At 42.9% G+C, this 25,056-nt stretch overlaps 1 protein-coding gene across 1 annotated transcript in view; it reads right to left on the bottom strand.

Moving 5' to 3' along the window:
• The window catches only part of UTP25 (UTP25 small subunit processome component), a 186,655-nt gene that overhangs the window by 9,082 nt on the left and 152,517 nt on the right, over positions 1-25,056 (bottom strand). Inside the window, exons 5-9 of the mRNA XM_078649718.1 lie at positions 22,532-22,620; positions 19,790-20,200; positions 18,254-18,470; positions 8,962-9,164; positions 5,465-5,647 (exon numbers count right to left, since the gene is read on the bottom strand). Of these exons, the coding sequence (XP_078505844.1) occupies positions 5,465-5,647; positions 8,962-9,164; positions 18,254-18,470; positions 19,790-20,200; positions 22,532-22,620 (1,103 nt within the window). The remainder of the gene's footprint in view (positions 1-5,464; positions 5,648-8,961; positions 9,165-18,253; positions 18,471-19,789; positions 20,201-22,531; positions 22,621-25,056) is intronic.

Below are 25,056 nucleotides of genomic sequence, written 5' to 3'. Positions count from 1 at the left end.
AGAAAGTCTATTCAAATGAATCTGCTTTTCAGAGAAATATACTTGCTGAATAAATCTTCACAGAAAAAAATCTTATATGGTACTGTAAAAAATAAAATCTGTATAAGACTATATTTTAGTGTTCCATGATGCTACACTAACCTGGCAGAAGACCACCAATTGCCCCAGTAGCTTGATACAGTGTGAAATTGCATATAGGCAAGCGATTTATCTTATACAACATATAAGCTATGTATCCTACCAGTCGGACGGATACACTGCTATTCACAAAGTTAAGTTACACTTGTGAGGAAGTTACATGTGTAACTTCATTCTTACACTTGGTAGTAACTTTACTACTTTTGGCTGGTCACCAATTCAGAGTGCAAAATCTCAGAAAAGAGTAGACTTGCATGTCTCCACACCCTCAGTTTACGGGGTGGAATCAGAATAATTATAATTTACTACCCTATAGCATGCAGATAACTGACAGTCATATTTTACATTTGTCAAGACTCCGGTACTCATGGCTGAATCTCCCCAAGCGGGGCAGAGATCTCCTCATCGTAGTGAATAGGAGAGCTCCAGGTGAAAGTCAAAAGGAAAATTATATAAACCTGAAATAAATCAGACCCACATTCCCTTACAAGGCCATAAATACGGACCAAATCATAGAATCTGCTTTTGGCCTCTTCTTCATGATGTGGATCATGCACTACCATGCAGACTACAAGAGGAAGAAAACATTTAATGAGGAGGAGATAGGTCTTGCAGTAAATTCTGTAGTAAAATACTACAAACAACTACATTGGCTGCCTCCATTCAACCTCCGTAGAACCCAGAAGACAGTCTTACAGCAGGAGGTCATACACTCTGCAGATGCATTTGTAAAAGAGGCCTGCACAGTGGAGGATATATAAAAAGAGAAGTGGCAGGATGAAAGGAGGCAGGTGAAGGAGACGTTCTCCAGGATATATCTGTTTAACTACTGTCTGGAGGGCTAACTGGATACGGTCTCATCTCACCCCCTCAAGAAGACTAATACACCATTACCTGCTATATGGGTTGCCTCTTTCAGGCAACACTTACGTGATGCCAGGTAAGATTTTAAACTCCCCTCCCCAATCTCTCTTGAGAAAAAAAACCTCGTCCATATCTGTCCTTCACTACACTTGCATTGTTAGTCTCACATCACATATATACGCCTGCAAAAACACTCCAAAGCACAAGTCCTGCACATTCATACATGTATTAATGTTGATTTTGATACTTTCGTGAAGCAGCCTTTTCAAAATAGATTGGTTGCTTCAGCTGGGGCAGGTGCCACAGCAACTGCTGCCGGGTAACACACAGGGCATGACTTGCAACACAACCCACTACCTACACTTACAGGTGCTAACAAGCTCACTAAACAAGATTTCCATCACATTTCTTGTTAAGCCGCAACACTATATTTGACAAAGTGTTTCGAAATGTCTTCATTGTAGTCAAATGTCATTTATACTGTTACACTATCATATACTCATACTTTTATTTTAAACTTTTTAAGACTCTGTGTTGTTGTCCCATACACGACCTGCCACAACATAGACTTCTGCTCCTAGCAGTGCGCCAACATCTGAATTGAAACCACACAGCAGAGAGATAGTACAAACTGGTAAGTTAAATGTATGTTCTCTTGCGTACAGATCTATCCTGCTTATTCATACAAACAGGTAGCGGTTTTCAGATAATATACATGTATATATAAATAAAACGAAAACTCCTACAGCCGAGTCTTCGTGTAGGTTGAGTCCGCCTGGATAGTACGATCTTACTAGGGTGGGGAGAGGATGCCGATGATGAAGCATGACACTACTATGTGTAAGAGGCATTCTCTTCCATTAAGGATGGCCTCCCTGTTCTGAACGGTCCCCCACTGTTCACAGTAGGAGTTGACTGACTTTAACTAGGGTATTTAGAACCTCCTCTGTACCCCCCATTCTTCTTAGCACTCTATCGTTTTGTGATTCAGGAGTTTTGTCGTTTGGAGGAATGTACAGGAGCCCCTTTCTTGCCCCTCCTCCTCTATTTTATGCGATATTGATCATATATATTTAGCATTTAAGAAATTGGAAATGTAAGGGTATTACTATATGATATCTGTTAGACCATGTTGTAAATGTTTAGGATATAAAATCTTGTATGATTTTCAATGAGTTATTCCAATATGTGCATCTCTCTCCAGTCAGCTTCTGAAATACAACAGACTCTGGTGTTCACCTGAAGAACATCCACCACAATTACATTAGGGAATATCCTGGCAGGTGCTTTAAGGCCATCTACCATGTGTCTGTCAGTTTAGTCTGGGGACCTATGATCTTAACTTTTGCATCTGATCATTAGTCCTTTCACTAACTCCTTTCTCTCTAGTTTGTATATTGATCAAATGTTAAATGTATATTTCCTGGTGCTGTACATTCTCCTAGTATCTCTGTACATTCTCCTAGTATCTCTGTTGCATCTGCCTTTGTGGTCATGATTAATTCTATAGATGTACTATATTACTTTAACCTAAATCGCATCTCTGTGGCTGCTGGATCTGAAAATACTTTGGAAACACCAACTCCAAGGATCCAGCAGCTGACCTCACAGGAAAGCTCCAAAAAATTTAAAAAACCAACTCTGGTGCATATGCTGACTTAAACTCACATGGTACTAACTTTATTATGTATTTGCAGAACAATGTTTATTAAAGAACTCTGTTGAATTCTTCTTCTACCAGATGCTGGGGACTTTGCTGGACAAAAATGCTGAACTGTCTACAAGCTGAGGATGGTGGGCAATCCGAGGAGAGAATCCAATCCTCCTCCAAGTTACAATATCAGGTGCCAGCACACCTCAACAAGGAGTAGGAGCAGGACCTGGACGAGCAGAAGGACCTGGACAAAGAGGACGAATTTTCTGACCACATTCAGGATGAAGAGGGAATAAATGCACTCAGTAGGAGATAAACTACTATTACTTAAGTCTGTAGAAGGCTCACAGTTTGATAGCACTCATTTCTTTAGAAGTCAGATCCATAATAATGAGAATTCAAACCAGTATAAAAACAGGTTATCCCCTGGCCAAGGAGTTGTGGCCTCTTCGCAAGGCCGGGATGGAAACTGAGTGTGCATAGATGTGTCATCCCAGAAGTGAAAAAAGCTAACCTGAATGTCTAACCATTTAGTTCACAAGATATTTGCTAAAAATAGCTATATAAAAGAGCACTCTTTTAAAAAAAACATCTTTATTTGCATTTTCCAGATATAGGTAACAAATAGAAAAAGAAACGTAATGCCCGAGGGATAAGGGCAAAGCAACTACAGGAAAAATAATAGACATTCTTTTTTGCACTTTGATTGCATATAACGATTTCTGTACATAATTACAATCTTGATCATTAGACAATATGCTTCTGCATTTAGGTTACACTTTTGTTTTAGGTTATTTATCGCATATGAACTATAATCATGTTTCTAATTAAGCTGTCTATGGTGTGTACTACCCTATCCCCAAGAGGGTAGTTTGTCTATGCAACTGTCCGATATATTTTGTATATTCCTATATCACACTCCTCTATTTGATGATGCATTTTAATGCAAATATGATGTCGTTTATTCTGTTTTTAACCAAACAATTAATAAAGATAAGAAAACCATCGCCAATCCGTTGTGGCTGGATCATAATGAACTGGAAAGGTGTAGAATCATTTCTTCTATTCAGTAATATGCCAGTCTCCTCCCTTTTCCAATATCTTGTGTGGTGATCAACTGAGTCTCTAATGTCTCAAGTATTCGGTGTTCCCTGTCTGATCTTTAATGGGCATGCCAGTATTAGATTCATTGTAAGGCCGAAGTACGAGATGTTTGACGATCAGCGTCTAAATCACGCTCATTCGCCGCTTGTGGGGAGTTGTTCCAGCTACCCGTGCATGTATTTTAATTCCACCAGTATTGTATCCCAATGTTGTGCAATAGGGTATTTATGCAGACCTGCGGTTTCTTCCCTATGTAATGACATACTCTCTGCCTGAGCCTACGATGTAAGTGAGTGTTTCCAGCTATTGAGGACAGGGGGGGGGGGGGGGGTTCTGCACGTTTCCATCTTTTTGCAATCAGCCTTTTGGCCACATAGAAGAGCACTCTTGACAAGAACTCCCTCATCCTTATCATGCAGTAAAAATCCGAGCAGTGGTGGTCTCTAGCGGACTTTGTTTTTTCCAAAGAGTTGAATACATTAATCAATAAATACTGCTGTATTGCTAGGGATACATGTTGCTGTTACCAGGAACCAATCAGACATGGAATGACTAAAACATGAGAATCTATGAAAGACCCAATGCTGGTGGATTATAAAATAATAGGGAGTGCCCTACCAAGAGGCCCAATTGCAAATCTACTGTCTTTCTTTAAGGATGAACTCTAGCCTGTGAAATCAAGAAATTGAGCATTAATAACAACTTATATGAGCTGCAAAGAAAAAGGCTACTTAATCTAGGGTAAGGTGGCAGCACCAAAAGTATTACATTTGTATATAAAACCATGGTTCATTAGCAATTAACAATGTTCTCCAAAGTTTGCTTTCCACCAATGGCTCTATTTTCCATACACAGATGTGATCAGTCTCATTCATCTAGGTTTTGGACAATAAGACGCCTTCCCGAAAATGAGAGTGGTAGACTGGAATACCACCTTAGATTGCAGAATGTTCTCAATTCAATTTTTAAAGAGAATAGATTATCAGGTGTGTTTAGGAATTGTGAAAATTAAATTAATTTTAAAAAAGACGTCCCTATACAAACAGAGAAGTGACAGCGGGAAAAACAGGCCAGATCCTATTTTGTCCCCCAAAAAGAAAAAAACTATTGCATTTGCCTCAGGACTTATTTTATTTACACATCGGTTAAAGAAATCCTATGTTCAAACGACTATTCATTCACTATACTGAGGTAGGGCTCTTGGAGTTGTTAGGAACTGTTGATCATTGAAGAGAGATAGAGCAAAAAAACACCTCAATAACTGGCTTTTTTCTACCCAAGTCATCCCCCAGTAATTCCCTGTCTGCATTTTAGCCCACCCTGAAAGGGAACATATATATGTTTTTGTAATTGTTATATAAATACATAAAGCATAGTTTGAGAATGATTATGTAGTTAGCCATTGCTCTAACAATGCACAGTGTAGTTTCTTTAAATAACACATTTTAACATTTATTACACCAAGGATACTGCAATAAAGAAATCAACTGTTAACCCAGCATGCCTCCGTTTCAAAGAAGTTGTTGTAGTAAAAAAAACAAAATTAGAAAAAGTGATAATTATCTGGTGTTCAGGTCTTTGTTTTTCAAAAAGACAATTTAAGTACACTTACTTCCTGTCCCCTATTTCAATTAGAGTAATGAATGAATGAATCACTGAAATTTGAAAATACAAAATTAGGAGCAATAGTGTAGGACAACTTACCTGACCCCTGTAATTGAAGCAATGCTTGTTGAAAATGGAATTAATCCGTGGATCCTGAAGGGAGCTAAACAGTAGCGTCTGTCGGTAATTCTTCGACCAGTTACTGAGGCTCCACATGCGCACTCTGGAGAAATCCACACCGTGACCATCCAAAGGCTGGAGGTTCAGGTGACTCATCATATGCTTTAAAACAAACTTTGACTTTAGAAGCTAGGTCAGAGGCATCCGGATAAAATATCTTAACGTATCCATGTAAGCAAGACAATATTCTAACAGAAAATAAAGCATTTACCAAGCAGCAGAGTGTAAAAAGAATAGAGAAAGAGCAGTAATCAGAGGCAGTCATGGTTTCTGCTGAAAACAAGAGCAAGTTAGATTTTTGGAGACTGAAATTATTCTACTTTCTGCAAAGTTATAAACTTAATCCCCAATATTTGTATTAAGTTAGCTAAAATTGCACACTGTGAATGATTCAAAGACTGCCAACTCTCCTAACTTTGCTTGCCCAGAAAATAAGTTTTTGTGAGAGCAATAGCAATTCTCCTGTGAGATGCACTTCTATTTTGTGAAGTATTTCTCTCACTATGTGTTGTTTCAAAAGGGAAAATTAAGAAATATTTAAATCTGCAGAGACACAACATGTCAGTTTTAATAAACTTTTGTTTTAGAAGCAGCGTTAAAATAAATAGGCAACTTTTAAAACATAACATTTTGGAAATTATATATGATAATCTTTTCAAAAGCATTACAATTTTAGTTCATCCAACAAAATCAATCAACATTCATTGACTAATTGCAACAACTTGAGGTTTCAATATCCTTTGGAGTGCTGTATTCTTAGGAAAGTGCTGCGCAAGTATATGCAGGAGGCGTACAAGGTTGCGTTTAGTGATTGTGTATATTTTCCAATCAAGCTCTAAAAGGCAGGAATCCATTATTACAATTTGATATTGGAGGCTAACTTGCTTTTCAGGATTTATTTGCTAGCTTACCATAACCAACTATAGGAATGTCTCATGTCACATCTTCCTCCACATTGATGACGGAAATATGATGGGATGCTACTTGACTTTACTCGTTTTTCTTTCTATGTATCGGTAACAAAACTTCCTTCCCTGTAATACTACGAGCGGTCGCAGCTTTCCATTTTACACAGTAAGACTATGTCTGACCAATATGAACGGTCAACATGTTTCATTGCCCTGTGATTTTGTGGCAATTTCTTCTGGGTTGGAGGACCATATTTGTTCACAGCACCAAAAGTCCACCAGGTGAATGCCTACTTGTGGACAATTGTACACTACGCTTATCTGTAGCAGTACTACATCTTGACCACCTGCGATGTCCATGGTCAGGCCATAGCTTAGAAAGCATCCGTGACGCAGGACGTCAAGATGTAGTACGCCTACACCTAAGTGACATATACAGTTGTCCACCGGTAGGCATTAACCAGTGGATTTGTGGTGCAGTTAAAAAAAAATGTGATTTTTGGGTCCTTCAGCCCTAAAGAAAATGCCACAAAATCACCAAGCAATTAAACAAGTTGCCCGTTCGTAATGTACAGGTCAGAGCATGTACTTTATGATTTTAATCGTGTACCAGGGACTGGACTATTTATAGCTTTTTACAGTCCCTAGTATGCATTTTTGGTTCAACCAGTCATGACATCATATGGGTGGAGATTGATACTATCTTCAGAGACTGAACCACAATTAACAGTAGGGATAGACACTGAAACACATACACTTTTATTCCTTGCCATACATTCCTGCATGCATAGGAGTAGGCCAAGGATGAGAAGCTGTGTCCATTGTATTTGGTAACCAAATGTTTTACGGTTGGTTGCTAACGTGAGACATCTACTTGCCCAGTACACCACATGTGCTAGGTGTTCTCAGTTTTCATTGAAGATTTGGCACCAATTTATAAAATAGTGAAGGGGTTGTGGGAGAACCCCGAGGTAGTCCCATTCCCATCGAAGGTTATACTAAAAGAAAAATATTGGGAAATGATTGCGTACCGAAATTGGAATACTGCTGATCCCTCTACTATGGAGGGTCGTTTCCTGGAGTGTAAAGCTGTCCCCAACTTAGAGCCATATTGGGATGGCATTACAAAACCGGGAGATAGAAAGCTCTATTTCCAACTTAGAGCGGGTCCCTTCCGATAAGATCGTTAACAGGAAGGTGGTCTTCAGGCAGTTCCAACATGTGCCTTGTTTGTAAGATTGACAAAGAGACCATTGCCCATCTTCTCTTTGTATGTATAGCTTATAGCACCCCGAGACGAGTTTGGTTAAAAGCTGTTTGCAGACTCCTAGGCACACAGGACAGTGCGGTGGCACTAAGACTAATTTGTACTAGCACTTTACCCGTTATTTCATATGCAGTTGCAAAATATCTCGGATGGGTTTGGGCCATTAGGAAAAAAAATTTGTCATGCTTAATTCCATCCCTTTTAGTATGTATACGATTTTAGAAATTTTAAAATGTATTGAATGCATGTGTAATGTAAACGAAAGAGCCTATATGATCTTCATAAATACATGAATTCTGATATTGTTTTAAAAATGTAATATTGTTAAACTGCTTTTATCTGTATTTTTATATATATGTCTTAGCTAGTTATTGTTAATCGAAATGAATTTGTATCAGCAAATTGAGGTTTTAATAATCATGCTTTTATGAGTTTTTTTATCTCGAATAAAGCAAATTTGAATTTGAAAATAGTGAATGGAATTTTTTTGCCTTAAGTTGAATTTGGTAGCTGGCCCTTCCTTATTGTCTATTTAAGTAAGGTGCAGAAAAACAGACAGTGGTTTTATCCGTTTGATAATTTAACTTGTGTCATCTTTTAGAAGGCTAAATTATTCCTAGTATGATGCAAATCTTATACAGAAGCCAAGACTGATGTGCATGCAGACTTAATTCTAGCCAATATGTTAACTGATTTCCCACCTTCCAGAGAAATGAAACATTTATTTTAATGCTTGTAAGCTGAGAGCGAGAGAGCGCCAAACAGAAACTCCATACTCCTGTATAGATAAAATATGTAAAAACAAAGTTTATTTACAACTAATTACTAATTATAGCACAACACTGGCATGTTTTTATGTAGTGCTTCATATTACACTTCTGCTGTTTCTAAGTGCTGTAAATGAAAACTGTTACTATTATCCAATTTACTGGTGCTTAATGTTATGACCCTTAAGAGGATGGAAGGCGGATTCAGCCTTACTGGGACTCAAACTCATGGTCTGCCATTCACCACGTTTAGCCAGCGGCAAGCGTTTAGCTCCCTTTACAAAAAAAGTCATCAAAAGAAGTCTAATTTTTATCAAAGTGCACAGGGTAGTATTATTATTCTAATGATACTAATCGTAAGCACAATATAAACAAACCTTTTAGTACAAAATAAATGATACCCACATCAAAACATTTACTTCAAGATTCACTAGTTGAGGGCATGCTTACAGCAAACTGACCAGAAAGACTTACCAAGACATGTTCCCAATTTTGCATTATGTAGATGTCAGCCTGGTCAATAATAAGAACTTCAATCGAGGACAGAAAGTCAAAATCTCTGTTCTTCTCTCCTTCAACTCCAATGATGGTCCTGAGACCAAGAGGCGAGGCAATGATGATGTCAGACGAATAGAAGGGAGAATATAATCTCATGCTCTTCTGTAAAATGGAGACTCCTGTTTCAAAAAACATGATAACTAAGTGATCAGAGGGTAACAATTATTTAGGTAGAAAAATATAGCTGCTGATAACCACTAAGCTGCTGAGACACATGGAGCTTTAGTAGCATACTTTTCCGTCCTGATACTGAGTTGTTAACATATCCATCCTTCCATGGGCGGAGCAGCTTTAGAGATAGAGTAGAGGGAGAGCAACTGCACTTAATTTCCCTGTGTTTTACTACTACTTTGTTAGCAGTGGGGGGAAATAGATTTAGCAACATGTTTTTTAGCCCCCCACCTGAGATACAACTAACATCAACCTCCAAAAACCACGTGAATTATTGATGGGAGGTTACGATTTCCCATTACTTCCAATCTAAGCAACAACTGCACTATAATTTATATCTGAATCAACTTACTTTAGGATTCCTAGTTAATGGAAATTAAGAACAGATCACCGAAACTCCTGTTAAGCATGGCGGTTTCATATTCACAGTGAGACCAGATTTTATAGCTCACCAGATAACAGCAGTTTAACAGGTGACCTTTGTCCCTGCCTGCAGGGTCGGTCGCTCCACACACCGCACGGCTCCCCCCGTGAGTGCCAGGACCCCTCTGCTGCTGTCCCGCTACAGCCGTGTGCCTGGAGCGCTGCTGCCAGTTCTTCAGCCTGCGTCTTAGCCTGTGACCCTGTATCTAGTTTTGCTTATTGTAACCTGCGCCCCTGTACTTAGTTTTGCTTAATTGTATCCTGTGCCCCTGTTTTTAGGCTGTTTAGTTTTGTTCTTTTGTAGTGCCAGTATGCTGGTATTGTCGCACTTTCGCCGTCCCCGTGCCCTTTCCCGCCGCTTTCCCCCCTCTCCGCTCCCCGCCGCTGCTCCCCTGCGGCCCCGCCCACTTTTCTTTTTTGTATCCCGCCCATTGGACACCCCGCTCCCGCCTCCCAGCTGCTCCTCCCTCCCACTTGCCCATTTATGGAGGTCGCCAACCGGTGGTGAGCTGTGACCTTTGTCCCTGCCTGCAGGGTCGGTCGCTCCACACACCGCACGGCTCCCCCCCCGTGAGTGCCAGGACCCCTCCGCTGCTGTCCCGCTACAGCCGCGTGCCTGGAGCGCTGCTGCCAGTTCTTCAGCCTGCATCTTAGCCTGTGCCCCTGTATCTAGTTTTGCTTATTGTAACCTGCGCCCCTGTACTTAGTTTTGCTTATTTGTATCCTGTGCCCCAGTTTTTAGGCTGTTTAGTTTTGTTATTTTGTAGTGCCAGTCTGCTGGTATTGTCGCACTTTCGCCGTCCCCGTGCCCTTTCCCGCCGCTTCTCCCCCTCCCCGCTGCTGCTCCCCTGCGGCCCCGCCCACTTTTCTTTTTTGTATCCTGCCCATTGGACACCCCGCTCCCGCCTCCCAGCTGCTCCTCCCTCCCACTTCGCCATTTTTGTAGGTCGCCGCACGGGAGCGCAGCGGACGGGCGCATCGGGTGCGCCGATTGTGCGCCGAAGGCGTGCCAAAGGCAAGCCCGGCTACGCCCGTCCGTGCCTGGACCGCGCCCAGTACCACGACCCCTGGCCCCTGACGATGCCAGCCCACACGATGGACCTACGACGCCCCCACCCTCTACTCACTCAACGCCGGCTGGAACCCGCCTGCTACCGAGCCACCCCGAAACGCACCCATGGACCCTTCAGCTGCCAAGCCTGCAAGTTCATCTGCCTCCGGACCTGCACCGCACCCAAAAGATCGGGCACCAGTAACAACCACCTCAAGTGCATCCTGCTCAACACCCGCTCCGTCCACAGACACGCCGTCGAACTCTGGAACCTGCTCGACACAACAGCACCAGACGTAGCCTTCCTCACGGAAACCTGGATGAACGCCTCCTCAGCGCCCGACATCGCCATAGCCATCCCGGACAGATACAAGATCACCCGGAGGGACCGCGTTAACCAGTCCGGAGGAGGCATCGCCATCGTCCACAGGAACACCATCCGCATCACGACCAACTCCGACGACACCTTCACCGCCGCCGAGCACCTCCACTTCCAGATACACACCGACCCCAAGACCACCATCAGAGGCACGCTCATCTACAGACCCCAGGGACCACGCACCCAATTCAGCGAAGACATCACAGACTTCATCAGCCCGCACGCCCTCCCCTCCGATGACTACATCCTCCTAGGGGATCTCAACTTCCACCTGGAGAAAAACAACGACACCAACACCACCATCCTGCTGGACAACCTCACCAACCTCGGACTCAAGCAACTGATTAACACCCCCACCCACTACGCCGGCCACACGCTTGACCCAGTCTTCTCCTCCAGCAAGCACATCGCCTTCAGCCACTCCACCGGACTTCATTGGACGGATCACAGCTGCGTCCACTTCAGCTTCAGAAGAACCACGACCCACCACCACCCGCAACAGGTTCCTCGCAGGAACTGGAGCAAGATCACCGCCGAACAGCTCACCACTTCCCTCAGCCTGAACCCTCCCGCCAGCGCAACTGACCCCAACGAAGTAGCCCTCACCGTCATACAGTGGCTCACCAACTGCGCCGACGACCTCGCACCACTGAATAACCCTCCCAGCAGACCCGGCAGCAAGAAAGCCTCGTGGTTCACCGACTTACTCAAAACATCCAAGAAAAACTGCCGCACCCTTGAAAAAGCCTGGCGCCATGACCAGACCACAGAAAACATGACTGCCCTCAAGAACGCCACCCGCTAACACCACCAGCTGATCCTCACCATCAAAAGGACAACATTCAAAGAACGACTGGACAACAACACCCACAACAGCAAGGAACTCTTCAGCATCATCAAAGAGTTCTCCAACCCCAACGCCGGAAACAACAACATCACACCCTCGCAATACCTCTGCGACTCACTCACCACCTTCTTCCACAGCAAGATCGCCGACATACACAACAGCTTCGGCGCACAAACCACGCACCCAACCACCGAACCAATGCCCCCCACCACCACCCTCTGCACCTGGACCCCGGTCAGCACCGAAGACACCACCCGCACGATGAACACCATCCACTCTGGATCACCAACCGACCCCTGCCCCCACCACGTCTCCATCATCGCACCCCAACTCCGGGACATAATCAACATCTCCTTCAACACCGCCACTTCCCGGAGAGCTGGAAGCACGCCGAGCTCAGCGCCCTCCTCAAAAAACCAACAGCGCACCCCACCGACCTCAAGAACTTCCGCCCCATCTCGCTCCTCCCTTTTCCTGCCAAAGTCATCGAGAAGACCGTCAACAGACAGCTCGCCGCCTTCCTCGAGACAAACGGATCCCTCGACCCTTCGCAGTCCGGCTTCCGAGCCAACCACAGCACCGAGACCGCCCTCATCGCAGCCACCGACGACATCAGATCCCTGCTCGACAACGGGGAAACAGCGGCCCTCATCCTCCTGGACCTATCTGCGGCGTTCGACACTGTCTGCCACCGCACCCTAGTACAGCGCCTCGACAACATCGAAATCCAAGGGAAAGCTCTGGAGTGGATCATCTCGTTCTTCGCCGAAGAACACAGAGAGTCCGCCTCCCCCGTTCAGATCCGAGGCCACCGAAGTCATCTGCGGCGTACCACAAGAATCCTCACTCAGCCCCACCCTCTTCAACGTCTACATGAGCCCCCTCGCAGCCATCGCACGCCAACACAACCTCAACATCATCTCCTACGCCGACACCCAGCTGATCCTCTCCCTCACCTATGACCCCGCCACCGCCAGAGCCAGCCTACACGAAGGGATGAAAGACGTCGCCGAGTGGATGAAGAACAGCCGCCTGAAACTGAACTCAGACAAGACGGAAGTCCTCATCCTGGGATCATCGCCCTCCGCCTGGGACGACTCTTGGTGGCCCCCTGCCCTGGGCACCACCCCCAAGCCAACGGACCACGCACGAAACCTGGGTGTCATCCTGGACTCCTCCCTCACGATGACCAGACAAGTCAACGCCGTATCGTCATCGTGCTTCAACACCCTGCGCATGCTCCGTAAGATCTTCCGATGGATCCCCACCGAAACCAGGAAGACTGTCAACCATGCACTAGTCACCAGCCGACTGGACTACGGGAATACCCTCGACGCGGGAACCACTGGCAAACTACAAAAAAGACTCCAGCGCATGCAGAACGCCTCTGCACGACTCATCCTGGACATCCCTCGCCACAGCCACATCTCGACCCACCTGAGAGACCTGCACTGGCTTCCCGTCAACAAGAGGATCGCGTTCAGACTCCTCACAAACGCACACAAGGCTCTCCACGACATGGGCCCGAAGTACCTCAACAGCCGCCTCACTTTCTACACACCCACCCGCCAGCTACGATCGGCCAGCCTCGCCCTCACCGCCGTACCACGCATTTGCAGAGCCACCGCTGGAGGAAGATCCTTCTCCTACCTAGCGGCCAAGACATGGAACTCTCTTCCTCATCCACCTACGGCTGACCCAGGACCACCTCTCCTTCAGGAAACAACTCAAGACCTGGCTTTTCGAGCAGTAACAGACCCCTCCCCCAGCACCTTGAGACCCTACTGGGTGAGTTGCGCGCTATACAAATTTTTATTGATTGATTGATTTAAGTTTGTGTGAGAGTTGCATGTGGCGTAGAGAAGCCACTTGCCTCATAAATGGCTTGGGATTGGACCCTACATAGGTAGGACATAGAAAGCCACATTCAGAAGAAACCCAAGATTGGTGTTAAATAAGCCAGTAAAGACAAAAACCACTCAAGAATGCGATAAAGTGTACTAATGGCAAGTACATTTAGACCAAAATCATAAAGGTGACAAATAACATTCATGATATATACCAGTATACCACAGGAATCCTTAGGAAACCATGCCCCCCAGGCAAAACATAAGGCCAAAAGTGAGCTATGACCAATAACCAAATGAGATAGGTCTGACAAGAGGTTGTTTCCAGTTTGTATTTAGTTCTTCCCCCTCCTCTTGGACCTTAAATAAGTAGGGGGTACCTTGGCTTACTAGTAGCAAAAGTGAAATTCATAACACTGTTTACCCTTGCCCATTCACTCAGTGTTCAGAACATTGGATCAGCCACTCACAGACCACAATATTCTATTCCTATACTTAGCAGTTGGACTATTTAAAAGTTTCTCTTAGCCTACTGGTGTGACCAGACACTCCTCCCTTTCAGCTGATTGGATAGGGCAGTTAGTGAATTTCTTCTATACGAAGATCATAACAATTCAATCTTCTTTTGATGCCTTGTGCAGGAAAGAGGTGCAGGCCTCTCCACCAAGCCACCCCCAGATTCAGGTAGACAGTGCTTCCCTCTCCCGTTTTCCTCCCCTGTCCTTAGAAACTTCCTTGTCCATAATGAAGAGCCTCAAGTCCGGCTCTCATGCGGACCCTTGGCCTGCACAATTTCTGGCCTCAATGGCTGAGATTCTTAATACCACAGTGAATAGCATTTTGAATGTGTCTCTTCATAGTGGCCAGGTCTCTGTAAGCTGAAAGAGCGCTAAAATGATTCCACTATTGAAAAATCCTGCGGCCGATCCCACGGAATTATCCAATTCTTTGTTGTTCTTCTTTGCAAAGACATTAGAGAAATATGTTCACTCTGTGATTAGCGGCTTTGTTGAAGCAAATAATCTTCTTCACCCGAGCCAGTCCGGTTTTATACAGAACCTTAGTACAGAGACTGCTTTCCTTGAGGTCTCCGAATCTATCAAAGAGACCCTTGATAAAGGAGGTCAAGCAGTGCTTATTCTTTTAGACCTCTCTGCGGCTTTCAACACCGTGCCCCACAGTCGCCTCCTGCAGAGATTACAGGAGTGCAGACTTGGAGGCACGGTGTTGAAGTGGTTTTCCTCCTTTTTGGAGGATAGAAAACAAGAGGTCTGGTTGCCCCGTTTGCTGCCAGTGTTCCGTCCTTGAACGTTGGCGTGCCACAGGGGCTATTTTAAGCTCAGTACGCTTTAATCTGTACATGGTTCCCCTGGCCACCCTGGCGGAAGCTGGTGAAGCAAAGATTATATCTTACGCCAACGACACTCAGTTGTTCTTCACATGTAAGAAGGGCAAGGATTTTAACGTGGAGATGACAAATCAATGTCTTAGAGATGTCTTTGCCTGGTTCAGACAACCATCTTAAATGCAACCCGGAAAATTCTGAAATTATCTTCTTTGGCACCCCACCTCTGGACGCCTGGAATCAATGGTGGCCAATTGGCATGTCTCCTCTCCAATCAGCGGTTAAGACTGTCAAAAACCTAGTGAAAATGGATGATGCCTCATTCAGGACATCTCAAGTCCAGTCAGTGGCAGGCACGTGTTTTGGTCTCCTGAAAATGCTCTGAAGATTTCTCTTCCTGTTGCCGACCTCGCACAAAGATGGTCATTCAGGCCCTTATTACCTCCAGATTGGACTATGTCAACATCCTTTATTTGGGCCTGACAGAGTTCTTATTGAATAGACTTCAAGTCGTACAAAATGTGGATGCCAGGGCAGTCCTGAGACTCGGGCCTAGAGACCGGATCTCTCACCATCTGAAGAATCTGCATTGGCTGCCTGTCCGATACAGAATTCTCTTCAAAGCATTAGTCCTGGATTTCAAGGCTCTGCATGGCATGGGGGCTCATTACATCCGCAGGAGAGTTTCACACTATGTTCCAAGCAGATCCCTCAGATCAGCACACCAGCATCTAATTGTCGTTACAAATTTTTTCAGAGCCCGCCATGGCAGCTGTTCTTTTCAAATGCAAGTGGCTCGAATATGGAACAAACTGCCACTCCCGCTTAGGCAGGCCTCAAACAAACTAGTTTTCAGGAAACAACTGAAGACCTGGTCGTTTCAATACACAGCATAATGGCTGCTGCCCCGGAATCAGAGTTCTCCTTTCAGGTCCCTTTATCTCTGTCTTAGCGCCGGGACACTCTGCTGAGTAGCTGCGCGCTTTATAAGCCCTTTTTAACATAACATAACATAACTATACTTCCCAATAATCCATTTGAATGTAAACAGTAAAGAAACATGTACACCTAGCACCCTGGGCCCTTTCCCAGTAATTCACCCAGAGCACTCCAAGACATTACGTTTAGAACTATGCATACCCAAGAAATGTAGACACTTAAAACACCACAACAATCCACTAGTATAGCATGCAAAGACTAGCATGCACTCTATCTTGCAAAATGTACACTCCCCTTCAAGCACACTAAAATGTAAACATGATTGCACCAAGAGAAAATGCATACCCTCTTTCCTCACTCTGCGAGACTTTAAAACAGCAAGAAATATACTAAAGGAAAACAAGTTTCATATGTTATATGCTATAATTATTATTTCATAAGTATTTAGGTTTATTACATTAATCAAGTTTCATACTGCATTAAACATCCCACAGCACTGCACATGCTCTGACCCAAAGTCCAATAAAAATACTCCACAAGTTCACACACAGCAGATCTATGCACCACCAGCAGGGACAGCACTAAAACAATGACATTGACATGGAATAAAATCCAAATCTGACAGACCAAGATACACTCTACAACTTTGTACAAAAACCTACCTTCCATGTTTTCTACAAATGTTGCACTGTACTAGGTCTTAGAAAGTGCATGTTGCTGACTATGGTGGCTTTTAATCATAGTTCAACACCTATATTGATGGTGTTTGTGTTCTTTCCAGTGGAACAGAGGGCCAAAGTAACGTTTCCAGCCAAATAAAATGTATGTAAAGGCTTAAATTTAGTTTTCCATTTGGTTCCCCCACAGGAAAGTGGATTCCCTTTTTGGGGGGTTGGCATTTAAGTGATGTTTATTTGGAGCCCCTGCCCCTAGTGCTAGTGCTACTGCAACAAGGCAAAACTAGGAATGACATGATCAAACAGTTATTTCAGTGTGTCCTGTGCAGTGGGCAAATGGGGTCAAACAGCACCAGACTACCAACTTTCTAGGGGGAATTTGACAATACTGCGGGAGATTTACTGCACCAACCCCATCCATCAGCTGATTGTTGGCTCCGCAGATACCATTTGGAAGACATACTAGGGTCGAGCCTTCATCAGCAGTCATGAACTCGTGTGTGTGTGTGTGTAACTTAGCAGTGAATTAGGTTCAAAGTACAAATAGTACAAGGTGGCAGTAATCTGCTGGCATACTCTGTGGCAATTTCTCTAGGATTAGGCTACTGTAAAACTATGAGCAGATTTAGGCTCAAAGTCTTTGTTGATACAGTTCCTGGTGCTTCCCATGTGATACATCTGGAATGACCCAGTTATTTGGGCACTTTAGAGGGTTTCCTGGTGTTAGAAAGTATCGGCATTTAGATATCCAAATGGAACAGTGACAAACTCCAATATTTCCTTCTTAGACATGGTGATCTATCTAGGATGTACTGATCCAGAAAACTATCAAATTCAGTAATTACTCAAACTCTAAAGAAGCTCAATTAAAATTGCAATACATGTATTGAGTTGGTAAGACTAAACATTGCAACGTGACAAGTTGAATTCACCTGCTGGAAAATAGGAATCACAAGTTTAAAAGTAGCCTGTACATGAGCGTATAATTTGGAATGTAAAACAAGGACACCAGCAGACAGGAGGAATCCTCCTCCATGAGGACAAGTCCCAAGAAAATTACCACTGCATGTTAGATGTACATGGTACCGGAGTAATACATTCCATAAATAAGACCCGAGAGCCACATGTTCTTATAAAAATGTGCAGACTGAATAAGTATGATACATGTCCATTATGTGCCATATGATACTATGTAAAAAGAATTCTGTTGGGTAACCTACTCATGAAGAAAACTAGAGAAAAAAAACTACTGTGGACTTTTCACGGTTGGACCTGTAAATTGATTTAAGGCTTCATTTCACGGTGTAAGGGAATAAAGATCAGGTTGGACCTATGACCATCTGTGCATGTGAGGATGAAAAAGAATTCTTGCATTCAAAACGCTGCAACTGAAGGTTCAAGGAGCCCTATGTGGTCCTTGGACTATTTCTGGATTTAAGTTTAACATCATGAGACTGCACCATTCTAATTTTAATGATATCTTTAGTCACTCTCTGTCTGAAATATAAAGCAAGTAATAAATATATTACCAATCCTGACATGGTCATCCACATTGCCTGCAAACACAGCTTCATAATCTTCTGGTCTTTTCAGGTTCGGAGGTTTATCGTCTGGATCTGAACCAAATTCTTCCTTAAATCTTTTCTTGTTACTCACATCTAGTTTTCCACCTTTTGTTTCTAAGAGACTGATAAGTATCTGCACCACACGTAAGGCAGACTCCCGAAAAGGTACCACCATCAAGACCTGAAAAACAAATGGTATCCCAAGTAACAAGTCTAGCTGGAGAGAAACATTTTACTTTGTGTCCATTTTACAACAAATATTTGAACATTTGCTGAATTTGCTTGAGAGTTACTGTATTACAACATAACCCATCACTTAAATTCACAATTTTCAGCCAACATTGGGGCCTGATGAATAAAACTATTTGGCGCTCCCACATGTCAAGATTTGCCAAATAGATGTTTTTTTTTTTACACAAAATAGGTTTTTACTATGTAAGGTCCCATTTTAGGAATCTGTAAACTTTTAATGTGATTGTGAATGGATTTCGGCTCACAATTTGGTAGGAGCATGCTGTAGGATTCCCTTCCAAATTGCAAATTAGCAGGAGGCTTAACATTTTGCAACCATAATCCATAATACCATTTTAAGTACAAATTCTTACAGTAGCTTCTATTTGGCTTGGTAACTTTCAACAAGATTTCGCTCACCTTTAAAAAAGAAAAAGAAAACCTGAGGGAAATCTCTTTCTGTAAAGTCCACTGTTTCAATGTATGTATAGATATATAAAAGTAATGGAAAATGGATTAATCCACATTCTCTGCAGAAGGACAAACTAAGACTTGCATGGCACATCACAAACTGACTCTAATACTTGATCACTACCCCTTCAGAATCTTAGGATTTTTAGCTAACATATGTGAAAACATAAAACTCAGCTCAGAGCGGGCTACTGCAGCATAACTAGCTGATTATGCTGCAGTCCTAAACCTGCTTTATTACCATAAAGCAGGTTTAGGACATACACATTTTGCTGAAAGTCAAGGCTATAATTAAACTGCATCACGTGCCTCACTAATTAGGACTAAAGATAAAAGATGAATTAGAAACATGCAGTTGATCACTAATTAGGGTGATCTAGAATGAGGAAAGTACAGCATGATCTAAGAACTATCCAAAAGCAACAAACAAGAACATGCAGGCAGCAGAAACCTTTCCTGAAAAAAGGAAGGGAAAAAAACAATCTTGACCACAATTATAATAATTGTAGCTGCCCTTCCATTCAACATTTCATGATGTATAATGCATAAATCAATGCTATTTTCCAACATTTATCACCTAACATTTGACAATACATTCTAGACACATTCAAGCATACAAATGGGTCATACACTTAATCAACTACCTTCAAGTTACAGTATTTGTGCCACCTTATTTAATGTAGCTGCAAATACAACTGTGATCATAAAGTTAATCATGTTATGAGAAGAACACAGTGACAACAGCACAGGCATAATAAGGGTTGTGAAAATGAGAATATAAAAAATACATTTGCTCACCTTTGGCCTAGTGAGTCCTTGATCTCGCAATTCCTCATCCTCCCCGAGGGATTTCTGTTCTCTTTTTTTGGCGTTATTTCTGAGCACTTGGGAATTGGCCTTGAGAACATGATTCAATGCATGCAAACAGTAAATATGCCGGACCTCTTCCCCTTGCTCTGTTGCAGTCCTCTCAGGATAGAACAAGTCCTTGTAGGAGTTCATAATACTAAAGAGTTCCTTCTGCAAAGGAGTAAAGTGTTGTTCACTTTTCTTGTTCTGTGAAACAACAAACTGTTCATTTGCTTTTGGCCATGTGGTTTCCAAAGGTTTTTGAAGATGTAGCTTTTTCAAATTCACTTCTTTTTCCACTTTGAAGATTTTGAATTTTGGCAACGTTGAAGTGAAGGTAAGCTGCCCCAGTGTTGACCACTAACAACAACAAAAAAATAAGACACTGATCATCAGCATACTTGGAAACCAAATGGAGTGGCAATAATTAGAAACAAGTGGCATTTATGGTTATTTACAGGCCTCAGACATAAAGATCTAAGTTGGATCCAAGGTCAGCAGCATCGAGCAACCTAGCCTCTTTAACATCTCTCTGTGCCGTCAAAGTGGGACCAGCGGCACATTCTTTTAAATAGGGACTATACAGCATTTCAGATTTTCTAGAATCGCCCACAAAATTGCTCCTGGGTCCAAAGATTTCCTCATTAGTGGAAAACTAATGAACACCAACCGTGGCATGTTTTTAGTCCTATCAGAACACGAGCTGCTGAACTGAGAGCATTTTTGATTTACATTTAATAAATTCTGAAGTGAAAGGTGCCTCTGGAGGAAGAATTATTCCAACAGAGGCACCCATGTGTAAAACTACTTGAGAAAGAAAAGATACATTTCGTTAGGTCATAAAAAGACGATTAATATTACGTAGATGGTTTTCATATAGTCCCCGTTTTGACATGAACATATCAACAACCAAGAACAATGCACTGAACTAGAATACACAGTCAACTCAACAGAGACTATACAAGACGTGTATTTTCTTACAAACAATCCAACAACCAAATATCCAACTCTCTATCCAATCATGCAAAACAGGCAGAACAGAAACCAATTCTTGAACCACATTATCTGGTGAGAGATAGAAAGGTGAAGACCAAATTTACTTTGTATGGCCACAGTTCTCATTTGTTCCTGTTGCCGGCGCTAGCCTTAGTCACACAAGTGAAGTGAGAATACTGGATATTAGGAATTCTGCAGATTTAACAGAATACAGAACTTTCCCTCAAAGAAATGTGAAAAGGTTTATGGTTTTAACTGTTTTGAGACCTGCAGGGCATTCAGGGTGAGAAAAAAGTAGCAGGATCCAAGCACCATCCTGGATTTGCCTGGGTCTATAGATTTCAAAAATGCGTTGGGTTTGTAAGGTTCCCAAGTTGGCGGCTGGGCTAAAGACCAAATTCTGCATCTATTCATCATGGATAGTGAGAATAGGTTGGAATATACACGCTCTCTGGCAGGCCTTAAGACAAAACCTTAGCCAAAATAATTTCCTCTTGCTTACCATGGAGACAGGGATGCTTCAAGCCTCATCAACGGCCCCTGGGTCTGGTCAGGTCATCGCCACCCTTGGTTTAAAAAAAATGTATTTCCTAGTTTTCAGTAGTGTCTACTGGGCTTTCTGTTTTGCTCCTTTTGGTGTGGGTGCATGGTCTGATGCCAGGATGGACAGTACTCGCCACTTTTTTTTGGATAATGAATTCCTGGTGTTTAGAGGGCATTCTCCTTCTTTCAGGAGAACACACTGGGCATAAACACTTCCTATTTAACCCGGCGGGGTGGGAAGATGGAGGCAGGAAAGACCGTATTTCCCCTTTTTGGTGTGGGAGCATGGCCTGAAGCAAAGGTGGACCGTCCCCAGCCCTTCTTTTTTATTATTTTTTCCTTGGTGTCAATTTGGCTTTCTGCCTCACCCCCTCAGGCTCCTCCATGGGAGCAGACGGGAGGTAAAACCCCTAACCTGTTCCTGTCCCCCAGGGAAAGGGAGAAAGATTGTCTCTCCACTTTTGGGGTGGGAGTGTGACTGTTGTATCGGGATGGGTGGGCAAAGGGAGCATATACCTTGGCTAGGCTTACCCACACAAAAACGGACTCCCTGGTACCTAATGTTGGATCTCTTCTTGGGGATTGTGGAGATTGCGGTCCCACATCAATCCTCAAGCAAGAATCCACCTAGGACAGGTACAGCTGGAAAGGGGACATGTTCCAGAGGTACCTGGCTGTACTGATCTGTTCTCCAATTAAAACGAAAGCAGATCATGCCCAATGGTGCAATCTATGTTCACTTTTGCTTACTGTGACATCAGCACACTGTGTGTGTTCTGCACCATAGGAGACAAAAAGAAAATTAAAATTCAGCATGCAAGGGACGCTTTTGTCCAGTTTTTTCTTTTTTAAAAGAAAAACTTCAGATGCTTGCACCAGAAGGATTTTCTTCAGCAATGTATCTGACGAACCTCTCACGTTCGCTACATCAGAGAGGTAGTGAAGCTAACGCCAATGGCTTGTCAGTTGCACTAAACAGGTTAAACCAGCCCAAAAGATCCATATCGTTTTCAAGAAAATACACAAATGCAATATAAGAATTGTATGAACTCCACAGAATTTCTCTGAATTTACATTTTGTTCAATTAAATCAAGAACGAATTATATTTGTATAAGAAAAGGGAGAATAGTGTCCTTGATACAGGACAGTACCTTTAGTTGGCTTGTTGCTTTAGAAGCACTTGTAATCTTTCTTATGTCATCTTCATCAAGTTCTGAGTCCAGGTGTTGTTTAAATGGATCTGGAAATTAGCAAGAAAAAATACAGCTATTACGAAACTGAAATGTGCAAAGGTTCATCACAATAATATTCAATCTACCTTTTCATATTGGTAGTAAGTACATAATGAAACACTAAAAATATCCAGATAAATAAATAATAAATAATCCACATTTGTAAAGCGCACAATCACCCGTTAGGGTCTCTAGGCGCTGGGGGCCGTCGGGAAGATTAAGCGAGCTATTGCCCAGAGTCACATGGTGCTGGGCTAACCTGCCGCCGGAGCCGGGGATCGAACCGTGACCCCCAGCTTCCAGCGTCAGTCACCCTGGCCGCGGCGCCACACCTCTTCCAGATCACACACTCACATACATTACACCATATCCAGACACAAACTATGAGATTGACATAACATATATTTCACAATCTGCAGGCCACTGCAATATCTTAATTGATTGCTCTATATTATTCATACTAGACCACCTTGTGCTGCTGGAGAGAATATTTGCTGCGACCTCCAAAGGGATTTAATAGGACTGAACACTTCCTAGATTTCTGAAGGCACTATATCCATTATTCTAAGAAACTTCAGCTACAACCCAATAATGGACAGCCTGTCTTCAAAACAGCAGTGGGCTAAACCGCTAAAACTATTGTGATTTCCTTTTTAGCATTTTGCATGGATATAGCTAATGGGACATTATTTTGTTAGAATCTAGATGTATGATGTAACTACTTTCGGTGCATCTATGGGCAAAATAGAGAATATGAAAATTGTGAATTGCAGGATTTTGTAGGGAGCTTAGAAGTTTTTTCTGATTGATTGTGACATGACCTGGATCAGTTTTAGTGGCTGGAAAGAGGCTTGGAAAGAATAAAGGGTGAGGGGAGGAATTACAGGCATAAAATAAAGTTTTGTAATTATTGATAATCGCATTACAGTTGCTGTTACACTGAACAAAGAAGACCTCAAGTCTCTGCAGTGTTTTAGGACACCTCCCCTGCTTAGAGCATTTATCCAATCCTCACGCAACCACTGCATTACAACTCAGAAAGGCACCACACTGCCTTGATCTCAGGCATCTAAAATTAGGTCTAGCCCCCCTTTGAGTGCTCCCCATACTTCTTGATTCTACCCCTATCATAAAGTCTTCCTCTCAAGAACGGATTGCCTTTGAGCCCATGTCACCTTCTATGTATACATTTGTTCCATAACATGACTCTTGTTTTGAAAGCTCATGCTCAACATGTTATGTAGGAAACTCCAAATTCCCCACATGTATTACATTAGGCTAACTTAAGTGTGACCCCAGAGTGAATTTGAAATTCTTGGGTCCATTCTGCCTTTCAGCTGCACTCCGAGCCCCTCTTCTCAAACCACCTGTCTGTGAGGCTACCTTTTTAAAATTATTTTCCCATGCTTCAATTTTGTAATTTATTCACACTCTGCATCCTCTCAAACTCTTTCCTCTGTTGTTTCTTTATTCATAAGCCACTTTCAGAAGAAGTGTTCTCATTTTTAGTTTTACTTACAAAAAAAGTCCTTGAAAAATGTGTGGAAGTGGCCCATATGTCTCCGTGTACAGTTTAGGATAAACTGACTTTATGTCCCTGCTTCATTTAGGAGAAACCATTAGCGGATTCTTTTTTTGCTGTTTGAACTGGTATTTTAAGATGTGCCTTCCAAATACTCTTTTAGCCTCTTTTTTTAAAAAAAACTCTTGTTTATGGAGCATTTTAGAACAACAACATGCATATACAACCATAACACAACCCTGGATGCCACCGCGGGTGTCAAAAAACATCTATGAAATAATAGTCTTGGTCATAAAGTGCTGCAGTACATAGTGCCAAATAAAATGTGCCTCCCATAGTCGTAGAGTGGCCCCCTCCCACGTAGCCATAAGATTCTTTATCATTTGGCCACAAGGGCAAGAGTGTGGAGCAATGGTATACATTTGGGAGTCTTGCTTCCCGCATCACTCCTCCAAAAATACTTGCCAATGGCCCCGTATCTTGGACTGCTTTTGTGGGCATCCCTTCGCCCCGTAGATAGGTTCCTCCACCAGTTTTCCCCACTGCATATTTGTTGGGATTCAAGTCATATCCCCATCTCTCTAATTATGGCAACTGTTTGGCAGCCCCTTTTATGAATAGCAAAAATAGTTGGGTCATTGTACTGGAGGTAGAGTGGATACGAAGAAAAGTGTGTAACTAACTATGTGTGCACCAGAGAGAGTAAAAGATTGAGACTGAAAGAGAAAGAATGTGTCTCCAGATAATCACACTTCTAGTGTGGGGCTGACATACTACCAATATAAGTAGACAGGATAACTAACATACTGATTTAGTTACTGAAATTACACCTTAACGATTCAGTTCACATGGGGTCTGTTGTAGCGTGGTTGGCCTCTTTTTTAGAAGATCACACGTAGACACCAGCTCACCCTCCAATTCG

This window comes from Lissotriton helveticus, chromosome 6, assembly GCF_964261635.1.
Source record: "Lissotriton helveticus chromosome 6, aLisHel1.1, whole genome shotgun sequence".
In the NCBI taxonomy this organism is placed as follows: Eukaryota; Metazoa; Chordata; class Amphibia; order Caudata; family Salamandridae; genus Lissotriton; species Lissotriton helveticus.
This window is presented reverse-complemented; position numbering and strand designations above follow the sequence as displayed.